General features: G+C 55.8%; 1 protein-coding gene across 4 annotated transcripts in view; it reads right to left on the bottom strand.

Annotated features, from left to right (window-relative positions):
- Positions 1–10,029, bottom strand: part of CAMKK1 (calcium/calmodulin dependent protein kinase kinase 1) — a 28,505-nt gene extending 18,476 nt beyond the window's left edge. For 3 of the 4 annotated variants that reach the window (XM_053211909.1, XM_027034735.2, XM_027034733.2), the window contains exons 1-5: positions 9,874–10,029; positions 2,108–2,509; positions 1,116–1,163; positions 614–667; positions 165–216 (exon numbers count right to left, since the gene is read on the bottom strand). In XM_053211909.1, coding sequence (XP_053067884.1) covers positions 165–216; positions 614–667; positions 1,116–1,163; positions 2,108–2,467 — 514 coding nt within the window. In that variant the 5' untranslated portion in view covers positions 2,468–2,509; positions 9,874–10,029. Of the gene's footprint in view, positions 1–164; positions 217–613; positions 668–1,115; positions 1,164–2,107; positions 2,510–5,065; positions 6,601–9,873 lie in introns of those variants that run through there. The other variant, XM_053211911.1, reaches the window with a different exon arrangement.
- Positions 10,030–12,193: the final 2,164 nt, after the last annotated feature.

Genomic DNA, 12,193 nt, shown 5'->3' with positions numbered 1-12,193 from the left:
CTTTGCTCATGCTTTCCCCACCTCTACCCCCAGTCCTAACAAAAAATAGTGAGGGACTGAGGTGTCCTCCTCAGTCCTAACAAAAAATAGTGAGGGACTGAGGTGTCCTCCTCTTCTGCCCCCAAGCAAGGAGCTCCCAAGCATAGGACCCAATAGATACATACGTGGAAAGCCATACTGCTTCAGTAACTTCTTTTTGGAAAGAACTTTCATTGCCTGAGGAGGGAGGGGTAGAAATGTCATTTGTGTGCAGCCACCAGGAGCTAGAACAGGCTGGTTACATGTGGATGGAGGTCCAATCACCAGTGGGTGACTGCCACCAGAACTGAAAGTATGGCCTAGGTGTGGTTAAGCTGGGTTAGGAGGTGACCATATCTGAGTCTAAGCCTTACCCTATTTCCCCAACAAGCCTTTCTGGAGCGCTCCTCTCAGAAGGTCCAGCCTCTGCTTGCATATTCTCAAGAAGCTTACTCCTTTTGCATTCCCTTAGGGACAGGAGCCCACTCCCTCTAGAGGCAGCCTTGTCCTCTGTCTTCCCAGCACAGCCACTGCCCACCTCCCAGGCTTCTGGGGCCTGGCTGGGGCAACACCTCCCTCCCATCCCCAGACTCACATAGTGCCTGTCTTCACTTTCGTTGTAGGCCAGTCTCACCACGCCGTAGGCACCCTGGAAATAGGCACCGGTCAGCCCTGCCTGGACAGGGCAACCTCCTCCAGGACTAGCTCAGGGAATGGGGAGCCTGAACAGCTCTGGCTCCCTCCCCCCTCATCCCATCTCCACCCCCACCAGCTGGCCACCAGCAGGCATACATTTCAGTCAGACAGAAAGAGGACTGCTGTTCCTGGTAATTGCCTCTGCTTGGCTCGATGCAGCTCTATGCTGCCTCAGACCCTCTTTGTCTTCCATCAAAAACTAAGGAATCAGGAATGGAGAATCATTTCCCACCCCACCTTAGGTATTTCCTAGAGGACAAAACTGTCTTCATTTCTGAGCTGGGGCCTTCCCGGCTCTGCCTTACATTCCCAGGGAGAAAGAACTACCAAGCAGAGGATCCTGATAGGCTGCCTACCCAAAGCCTCAAGAGAACAGTCCCCACTGCCTGTCCCAGTCCTACCTTGCCAATCTCACTCTGTAGCTTGTATTGGTTCAGCTGCACACAGTCCTGGGGAGGGGAGGTGGGGAGGGGAAAGGGAAGCATCAGGTGAAGCTTAATCCAGAGGCAGTATTGATCCCACCTCAGCAGCCTGTTCAGGGCCCAATCCTGGCTCTGGGCCCCTCAATCCCAGCCCCCCCCCCCCCCCCCCCACTCATCAAGCTTTCATGTTTGGATGGGGAAACTTGGTGATCCCTATGCCACGAAAAAGGACAAGAGGGCTTGCACACTCATGTTTGCAAACATGAATGGTGAGCCATGGCTGTACTTTACTCCCTAGGAAGTGGTGAAGGAAAAATACACTGATTCCTGCCTGGATGCTGGGGTCTGGGAGACCTAAATCTGTGAGAAATGCATAAGCAAGTATTTCTAGAAGTAGCTGAATGCAAGGTCTTGGCTGCATGGACAAGAAAGATGAAGAGAGCCTTGGGGACAGGAGACCACAGCCCTGGCTCAGGTATAAGAAGCTCAGCCTCTGCAATCGGTAGATTGCTCGGTACTAGGGTTCACTGTCAGATCTAAGTGGAAAACAGAGCCAGTGGGATAGAGGAGCAGAAGTAAGAACAGAGACTGGAAGCATGCTGGCAGCTTCTGAGTCAGAGGAGACTCTAAGAAGCAGGATTAGAAGTGGGGGCTAAAGCTAGGTTTGACTTGTGGTGGGGAGGGTGGACATACTATCGATCTTCAAATTTCTAAGAGAACTTCTTGGGGGACAAGGGGAGGGCCTATTTCTGAGGCCTGGCCTAGGGATAGGAATGGTGGGACTTAACAGTGATTGGCTCAGAAGGAGCTCCCTGGTGGGAAGAGCCATATTGTGAGGTAGCAGGCTCCTCAACTCTGGGGGTATGCAAAGCAAAGGCTAAACAGCTGTGCAGCAGGGGCACAGAAAGAAAAACATCTTCATTTAGGACTATTAAAAGCTTGTGAGCACCCCCTAGCTCTGCCCCACCAACCTCTGTATCTGAGATAGCCACATGGTGGGACTCAATGGTGGGCCTCCGCCAGACCCGTGGGGAGATGTGGCTGGCAGGCCCTGTGGCATAAGGCCCAGCCTGGGCCTCCAGGCAGCTTCCTGCTGACCGCTCTTGCAGGGAGAACTTCCTGGCTGAAAGGCTGGGCCGGGCTAGTGGGGGTCTTGAAGCACCACCAGGGATCACAGAGGCAGCTCTGGTCCTTGGTGGAGGGTCCACGCCATTCCTGGCAGGCTCTGGACCACCACCTGCCTCCTCCAAGTGGGCCACATCAATGGCTGCCACTCGCTCCACCAACTCTGCCCGAGGGTCCTGGCAGCAGACTGCTGGGCCCCCTTCCATTGCCACAGTTAAGGGGGTCCTCTGTGCAGCCTTACTGGGAACCTGAAAAAAGAGGACAGAGAAGGCTTCAATCCTGAGCATGGACTAAAGAGGTCAGATTTCCAGGCCCTTTGGTCCCACCTTCATGACTTTGCCCTCCCTGTTCCCCCTGCCTGAGTTGCCAGCATCCGAAGTCAGGTCTGCCCCTGCTAACTGAAGGAGTTCCAGGAACTCATCTGGCTCTGCTGCACAGCAGCCCTCTAGACCTCAGTATCCCCATTGGTGAAATGGGCATAGTCACATCTGCCTTGCTGGCTTCACAGGGAAGCAGGGAGAATCCGAGATTCTGGAGTCAGGACAGACTGACATGGGCAGAATACTGGAGGCCCAGCAGCAATGGGAGAAACAGAGTCCAGGGTCAGCTCAGGCCCCTTCCAGCAGACAGTCCAGTGAGTCACCAGCCCCACCCTGGACTGCAGAGCATTCCAGTGCTGCTGCCTGGAAGCTGAGCTGGGCACTGGTAATGCAAAGGCCTCCCTGATACTCCAAACCAGTCACTTACCCTCCAGGAAGGCCTCTCCAGGACCACAGAGCGAGTTTCCCATCCCCCATTACTCCCTTCCCTGCCTCAGCAGAGCCTGAAGCCTAGGAGAGGGTCCTTTAGGGGAGGGGCTGCTGCTTTGGTGGCTGTCAAGAGAGAATTCACTAAACTAAAAGGTCACTCCCGGGGTGCCTGGGTGGCTCAGTTGATTAAGTGTCCAACTTTGGCTCAGGTCATAATCTCACAGTCTGTGAGTTTGAGCCCCACTTGGGGCTCTGTGCTAACAGTGAGGAGCCTACTTGGGATTCTCTCTCTCTGCCCCTTCCTTGCTCATGTGCACACACTCTCTTTTTCTCTCTCTCTCAAAAATAAATATTTAAAAGGTCACTCCTTATTTTTCCTGGTTTTTCCTTCCAGTTTATTTGTGTGCCCCAAATATTTGTCACAGCTACTCAGACTGAGATGTTCTCCGTGGCCTGACCTTACACCCACCCTGACCCCACTACATTCTGATCCCCAAACCAGGCTCGGGGCCAAAGGCTGACCCCAGCTTGAACCCCAAACTGACCTCTAACCCAGCCCTCACCTTCTACCACAACCCTGGGCTGAACCCTGACCCCAGGCTAAACCCTGACCCTCAGACTGGGCCTCCATCGCTGATCTGCTCTAGGCTGAGCAGTGGCCCCACTCCAGCCCAGTGCCCTTCCCCCTTCCTGGGCCAGACTCAGCATCTTCTCAGGAAAAGGAAGTGAGTGGACTCCTGACCCTCTGCCCTTCCTGTTTGGTGGTAACCTCCTCTCTACCCACACAGTGACTTTAAGAACGTAAGTCACCCTTGTGCCCCCATCATCTTGCTTTGAGAGATGTCAAGCAGGTAGGGCTCACTGGAGCCCACTGGCCACAGAGGAGCCTGAGCTGGGTTCTAATCCTGCCTGTCAGCCTACTGTGGGGTCCTGGGTGGGCTCCTTCCTGAGTCTGAGCCTCAACCTCTCCATCTGTACCATGGACACAGGATCTTCCCAGATTCCCTAGGGCCAATCTTCCCAGATTCCCTAGAGATGGACTGTGGGCAAGGGTGTCATCCAGAAGCCCTGTGCTTGGTACGGTGGGCTGAATGAGTGGAAACCCAGAGGTGGTATCGCTGATGCTGACATGCAGAAAGGAAGGGGGAAGGGAATCCAGACTGGCAATAGGAAAAGACATGAAGGCTGGACCTAGAGGAATGAGGAAGCAGTTGGTGAGCCCAGAGAATCAAGGATGCCTCCCTGGAAGAAGTGAGAGAATGAGTAGGACTGGAACATCAGGGAGACTTCCCTGAAGGAGGTGAGGGAGGCAGGTAGCGCTGGAACATCAGGAAGGCCTCTCTGAAGGAGGTGAGGAAGGTGAGTAGGGATGAAGCGTTAAGGGGTCCTCCCTGGAAAAGATGAGAGGGACAGTGTATGCAATTGAAGGAAGTATCAGGGAGGCTTCAGGAACCAGGCCACTTGTGGGAAGGAGGAAGCCAAGGATGAAAGGAGCCCTCCAAGCTTGGCTGGCCTAGCCCACTCCGTGTAGATGGCCCACTCTGTTGCCCGTCACCCTCACCCTGTAGGACTCTTTCCTCCTACTAGAATATAAGGTCCATAGATGAGGGCTCTTGTCTGCCTCGTCTCCATGAGATCATCGGGATCTGCAGCAGTGCCTGGTACATGGTAGAAGCTCAATAAATGTGTGTTGAATGAACGAGGGGTAGCCATAGGGATCATTAGAGCGCTGTCCCCAGTCGACACGGGAAAGCAGCGTCAGAAACGGGACCCCAACAAGCCCGGGGCCCCAGTCTCTCGTAGGGAATGAATCAATGTCAGGAGCTCCGGCCCTAGGTCTGCAGCCCCCTGAAGAGCAGCGGCCACAGGTGGCCCGGGCCCATAAAATTTGCATATGATTTCCCTGAGGCTGTTATCCCAGCAGGAAGCCAGCTTCCTCTAATGCCCTTCCTTTTCTTTTCTCGAGGGGAAAGTGAGGTCCAGCAAGGGCCAGGGAAGGGCTCACACAGAAAGCCAAGGCAGAAGTCTTTCTGCTCCACCCTGGGGCCCTATTACCTGGTTAAGGGTCCAGGCTCTGATGCCAGGCTGCTGTCCCCATCTCTTCCTGGTCTGGGTCCACGGGCAGGTGACTTCACCTCTGTGCCCCAGTTTTCCTCATCTACAGAATGGGGCTAATAGCAGTCTCACCTCCCTGGGTAGTTGTGAGGCATAAACGTGTGAATCCTGTCCGTACCAGTCTCAGAACTGAGCCTGTCACTGCGGAAGCTCCGTAAAAGTGAGTTGTTGTGCTGCTGTTGTTGTGATTGCCTAGGACACGCTGTGGCCCAGATGGATGTGCAGGCGGCACAAGGCGGCTATGAGGGCTGACGTCAGGCCCTCCACCCTCCCTCCTCCCTGGATCAAATTCTGGTGACTAAGCATGTCTGCGCAGGAGGCACTGGGGAGGCCCCAGGTTCCAGCCTCATGTCCGGGCAACGGCGCCTGGCACCTGAGGCTATGCATCTGAGGGCATGTGTCCATACGTGAGAGAATGTGCGGCCACATGTGAGAGAACTTGTACAGGCAGGGATGTGGGCCGGGGTCATGTGTATGTCTGGGGTGGGTGGGGAGGGAGTCCACACATAGAAGCACATCTGCAGGGAGATAGAACTCTACACAGGTGGATAAATGTGTTAATGTGCACTGGGTGCCTTTAGGTCCTCGTGTACGCATGCTCCAGAATTGGGGTGGGGGGCGGTGGCTGCACGGGGACCATGGGAACCTGATCTTAGAAGGTCAAGTCTGAACTTCCCACACGGTCACCTGTCCACCAGGCTGGGCTGTGTGTCCTGGGCAGGCGCCACCCCTCTCTGAGGGGCCACCGAGAAGGTCTCTCAAGGCCCTCCCCAAGCTGAGGCCTCAGTAGTCACTTTATTGCAACTGACTGTGGAGGCAAATGGGGGCTATGTGGGCAAATAGAAGGACAGACATGGGCGCCTGGGTGTCTCAGTTGTTAAGTGTCTGACTTGGGCTCAGGTCATGATCTCCCAGTTCGTGAGTTTGAGCCCCATGTCGGTCTCTGTGCTGACAGTGCAGAGCCTGCTTGGGATTCTCTCTCTCCCCCTCTCGCTCTCTGCCCCTCCCCCACTTCTGTGTGAGCACAAGCACACGCATGCTCGCTCGCTCTCTGTCTCTCTCTCAAAATAAATAAACTTAAAACAAAACAAAACAAAAGGACAGACAGGCTAGGACCGAGGTCCAAGGCCCAGCAAGGACTCTATGGGCATGGAGAGTCCCCCAGGAACCAGCTTAGTCTGCTAGCCAAGAATGACTAGACTCAGGCCCTCTCTCACTGGGAAAAGCTACTGTAATCCTGTCCTCCCAGACTTGGGTCATGTTGCCTTGGAAAAGTCATTGAGACTCTTGGAGCCTCGGTTTCCTCACATGTGAATCAGACAAGAGGCTGCCATCCTGCCAACTCCCAGGGCTATAGAAGTAGATGAGATTGTGGCTAGAGAAGCAATTTGTGCCTGAGTGATATGGAGCTAAGATGTATCTACATGTAGAAGCCGCTGAGAGAGAGCCTTGATGTACAACGTACAACCCCATATCTGCCCCCTGGCTCCAGGAGGGCCTGGCACATAACCCCCTCAGGGAATCCCCCCACCCCCAGGCATCTGGCTACTTCCAACATGCAGACCCTGGCCCCAGATGCCTACTTGGCCTGGCTTCCTCCTCAGGATGTTCCCCGTCCACCTGGGTCTCTCAGACGAGACCCAGAGTACCAGAGAGCAGGCAGATCCCGCTTTTGTCCAAATGTTCGAGCAGCCCCTCTTGGGATGACTTCAGGTACCACTCAGACCTCACTGTGAGTTCTGGAAGGCTGCTGAGAATCTCAGGGCTAGGTTGAGCAGCTACCATGCAGGCAGAGAAGACACGGCCCTGGCCATCCAAACACTGTCCAGAAAGGAAAGCTGCAAGGAGGTGGTCAGGCCACCCAGGCCAGACTCAGAAGGTGGCCCTGACATCGCCAGGCTGCCTCACAGGAGCCGTGTTTATGCTCCTGACAAGTGTCTGGATGGCCCTGGCAACGGGTGCCCTCTGCAGTTCCTGCCTCCGCCCGGGATGACTCAGTCCTCCTTGAGGGAGGCCCAGGCATCTAGTGCCAAGTCATGCTTGAGGATGCCTACCGTGAGGATGTCCCCTCCCATCATCCCCGGAGAGGCCCCAAGCACCGAGGTGGGCCCTGCACCCAATTTCGCACGGCAACCCTCAGCGCTTCCTCAGCACATCTTGGCTGATGGTCTCCAGGCATCACCTTCTATCTCTGCCCCTCCTCATCTTCCACACCAGGTCTGCACCTCCAGCCCCACTCTTTCCAGCCAGCTGCCTCCTTCCTGCAATGTTCCTGGGCGTTTCAGACCCACAGAGTCCCCATTGCACTTGGCACTTCCCCCAAGTCTGCTCTTCCTCTGTGCCTGTCACAGAGGTGGATGCCATCATCCTCCCAATTCTCCAGAAACCCGGGAGCCCTCCGTATCACCCATCTTCTCCCTTTTGCTCATCCTTGCTCCCTTAGCCCCACACTTACTCTCTCCTCTGGCTGCACCGCACCACTCGCGGCTTCCCAAACTGCAGACTCTGTTCCGCTGCCAGGGCTTTGTACAAGTTGTGCCTTCTGCCAGGAACACACCTCCCTCTATTTTGCTGCTGGAGGATAGCTCAGATATCTCCTCCTCCGGGAGCCCTCCTTCGTCTCCCCACTGCTGGGTGAGGTTACTAAGTCGGACCCCCTACAAAATCAGGATTTAGATCTCTGCTTTTCTTTCCCACTGCTTCTGCCACACAGTCTCCCCACCTCCAGGCTCATACCCTGAACCCACCCAAGCCCTCCTCCACATCAGTCGCTAGAGGGAAGATTTCTAACATGCAAATATGGTCACAGTTCTCCCACACCTGGCCTTCCAGGAACTTGGAATCTGGAGGACAGAAGAGGAGGAGGCCTAGCCTCATACTGGGGGGCTCATAGGCTAGGGAACAGCCAGAGACACAGACCTCTGGGATCCAAATCCAGAGTCACTCATTCATGCAACAAATATTCAATAAGTACCTGCTATATATGTGTCCAGGGACTGTGCTAGGTGTTGGGAGATAAAGCAGTGAACCATAAAGTCCATGCTTTCATGCAGTTTAATTTCTAGTTAGGGCAAGAAGCAACAAACAAGAAAGGCAATAATTAACAGATGATATGTCAAGTGGTATGTGCAATGGAGAAAAATACAGTCATTTAAGGGGGATCAAGAGTGAGGGGCTGGGGGGGGTACTATTTACAGTGTGGTCAGAAAGGCCTTTCTGCAGGATTTGAGTAGAATCTGAAGAAAGTGAGGGAGCAAGCAGTGTGCACATCTGGGAAGGGCATTTCTGGCAGAGAAACCGGCCACTGCAAAGGCTGTGAGGTGGGATGGTGCTCGCACTGTCTGAGGAACAGCAAGAAGGCTAATGTTGCTGGACTGGGATTCTGCATGTGAGAGGTACCCAGGCGAGCAGAGTTACACCCAGAGGAGAGGGCCCAGCCATTTGCCGTGCCTGGTCCCAGGGATGGCTTCCTGGAGGAGGTGGCATGTAAGCTCTTTCATGACCACTGAGTAAGGATTTCAGAGGGGGAGTGGATGGAAGTTCTCACTATGCATGACAGAAAGCCATTTTCTGGCTGAGACTCAGGGCTTGGCCTTGGAGGGGTTCGTGGACAGAGACCAGGAGGCCTCAAAAACGGGAAGATGCTTTTGAGCAGGGGAATGACTCAGTTGGATGAGGTTTAAAATGATCCCCCTGCCTGCTGTGGGTACTGAGAGAGAGAGAGGCGAAGGAGGAGGCAGAGGTCCCCAGAGTCTGTGGGCCTAGGACACAGTCTGACACACAGTGGGTGTTCAATCTGTATCTGCCGAATGAGGAGTGAGGGCCCGTGTGGGGGCCAATGCATCCTCAAGGACACAAGCTGCGTGCTCCTCCCAACTCCCCAGCCCATTTGGCAGATATACAGCCGCATATGCACCCACCAAGACATAGTCCTGTGACCTGGGACACAACCTTTTCTACACACCTCTGTACCCTCAAGGCACACACAGACGCCTCCCCAGATAGGCGCACGCCGAGGACCACGTCCATGTGATCGGCCCTCACACACCACTCCATCCAGTCATGCACTCCCCTCACACACACACAGGCACACTCGTGTCCACGTGACACACACACCCACCTCCAAACACCACACACAGGTCCCTGCGCACGTGTGCACCCTTCCAGCCACCAGTTCTGTGCCTATCAGGCCCCTGAGGCCGCAGCGCCCGCTTTCGCCGCCCCCCTCCACCCCGCTCCATCCAGGGGAGGACTGCGCAGCTAAAGCCACCCGCCACATCTGTCCCATTCATCCACCCCCTCTCCGCCTCTCCCCAGCTCTTGCAGGAAGACTCGGCGGAGGGCCGTGTAGGAGGAGCACTCAGCGCAGATCCACACGTGGGTGCACAGATCTGGGCCCACTCCGCATAGATACGGCCTCCCACCCACAGCTGGGGCGGGGGTGGGTAGTGCGCCGGGTTACGAACGCAGTCCCGCAGACTAGAGCTGGGGAAGGGACGCAGACGGCGGGGCGCCCGCATAGATGCGGTCGCGGCTGCCGGCGCCGACAGAAGCAGGCTCCGGAAAGCACCCAGTAGATCCGGCCCCCCAAAAGGGGGAAGGATCCCCGCACCGATGCGGTCCCAGCTGCCCTCGTTAGACGCGGCCTCATAGACCGTCCCTCTTCCCTGCAGGCTCAGCCGAGCAGACGTTCAGGTGTTCGTCCCCTCCCGCTCCCTGCCCCTGGTCCCCTCCCCACCGACCCCTACCTCGGCGCCCGGCGACAGTCTCCGCGGCCCGGCGGGCGACCAGGCTCGCTCCCGCGGCTCGCGCCCCGCCCCACCCGCCTCGCCAGGGCTGGGATCGCGGAGCTCAGACTGCCGGCGCCGCTCCTCCAGACAGCGCTCCCTCCCTCGCTCGCCGCCGCGCCCGGCCCTCGCTCATTGGTCCGGCTCCGCCGCCCGCGGCGCCGCCCAATCAGTGCCGGGGACTCCTGCCCGGCTCCTGGAGGGGAGGGGCCACGGCGGGTAAGGGCTCAAGAGGGGCCCCTCCCCCTGCGGCGGGGCTGGACCTCCTCACGCCCCCGTCGCCCCAATTAAGGCCGCCTGGGCTCCCCCCCAAATCCCTCCAAGCCGCGGTCTGGGCCTCTTAGCCGCGCCTGCGAGGTCCAAGTGCTTACCTCCCCAAACCTTTTGTCTCCTCCCGTCTCGGCCTGGCTGGGGCATGGGCGCTTCGCGGGTGGGGAGTTGGGGGTGGAGATGCGCGGCGCTTACTAGGTGAGGGGCAAAGTGAGATCCGCGACTGAGGGATGCGGCAGAGGTTGGGCGCCAGGGAAAAAGGCCAAGAATGGGAGACTCAGGACTTGAGCCTTCTGCTGGGTGGGGGGTAGGGGAAACGCGAAGTGGTTTATCACAGAGTGTTGGGGTCATAGTTGGATTCATGTTTGGGGAAGGGCTCTATGAACAGGCGGCAGGAATGGCCTAGCTGGAGCAGACGGGATGGAAAGAACTCAATAGGACGTTCTGACCTTCACAGGGGCAATTCCTGGGGACTCCGCCCACCCCCATCCCTCTCCTCGGGATTGCTCACCAATTCTTGGTTCAATCATGCAAAGTTCCCTTGTGAATCCTCTGGCACCTCACCCCACCACCTGCCCAAAACAGAGCCCCATGTCACTCCCCCAAACCTGGCCTCTTGTGTCCCTGTCTCAGTCGGGAGCCAGAAAGCTGGGAGTCACCCCAGCCTACCCCTCCCGGCAACCAGTCCTGTTGACGCTGCCTCTTAAACATGGCTGGAAACCATCCACTTCTCACCGGCTCTCTGCCTCTATGTGAGCTCAGGCCACCATCTTGCTGCACCTGGATTGCTGCAGCAGCCTCTTCTTTGGCCTCCAGTCTCACTCCTCCGACTAGTCTTTGTCCATTCAGCTCCTGCTTAGGAATCTTCTGTGGCTCACCGGTATTCTGAGAATAGGTCTCAACAAGACCTCCATGACCTCAGTCCTAACCACCTGCCTGTCTAACTCCTTTCAGGGCTTGGTTCAATGTCCCTTCTGCCAGGAGCTCTTCCCTATGACCTCCTCACTGCCCAGCATGGCTTAGCAGCCCCTCCTAGGGACTGCCCTGTACTCAGCATTCGTTTACCTGCCTATTCCCCCTCTGGACAGGGTCTGTGTCTGATTCACCCAGCATACTGCCTGACACATCGTGAGCATGTAGGTGCTCAAAAGATGTTTGTGTAATGAATAATTAGATATGGCACTTGGGTTGGATATGTGAGAGTAGAGTTTAGGAAAGAGGGCTGGACCAGAAAGACACTTTTGGAAGTTGTCAGAAAAGACCCCTGATGGTAAGTAGAGCCATGGGAAAGGGTGAGATAACTCAGAGCAAATAAAGCAGACGCCAAGGACGGAGCAGCTGCTTTTAAGGGGGAAAGATTTCTGTACCAGGTAGGATCAGTTTTGACTTAGGTAACAGAAATCCCCATATAAGCCTCAGAGAAGATTGTCCAAGGCTAGTATGTCAGCTCTGTTCCACAAAGACCTTCCAGATGTGGCTCTTTCCACGCCCTTTCCACTCCAGCAACCCCTTGGTATGACTCTCGTCCTCATGGTTCAGGATAATGGCTAGAGCTCCAGTTGTCACATATGCATCCCTTGCAGTGGATGAAGACAAGGATGAAGAAGAGGGCAAAGGATCTGCACCAGTTTTCTTTTAAGGAAAGGTCCCAAAAGGTGTCACATGATACTTCCACTTTCATCCCATTAGCTAAAACACTCACATGGCCAGACCCAGGTGCAAGAGGAGACTGGGAAATGCAGTTTCCATTCTAGGCAGCCACATACCCAACTAAGAACCAAGGGTAGCATCACTGTAGACTAGATATCCAGGGACAACTAGTTGACCCCACTATTGAAAGAGAGGCTAGATGGAGAGGCAGAGCACTACTGGTGTGCCAGGCTCTGTGCTAGGCACCTTACATATCTTATCTTACCCCAACCTGAGTAGAGGCTATTATTATCCCTGCCTTGTAGAGGAGCTTGGAGAGTTAAGCAACTTGCCTAAGGACATACAGTGACCCTTGGCAAAG

Source organism: Acinonyx jubatus, chromosome E1, assembly GCF_027475565.1.
Source record: "Acinonyx jubatus isolate Ajub_Pintada_27869175 chromosome E1, VMU_Ajub_asm_v1.0, whole genome shotgun sequence".
NCBI lineage: Eukaryota > Metazoa > Chordata > Mammalia > Carnivora > Felidae > Acinonyx > Acinonyx jubatus.
Note: the sequence above shows the minus strand (reverse complement) of the source record. Positions and strands in the feature narration are given on the sequence as shown.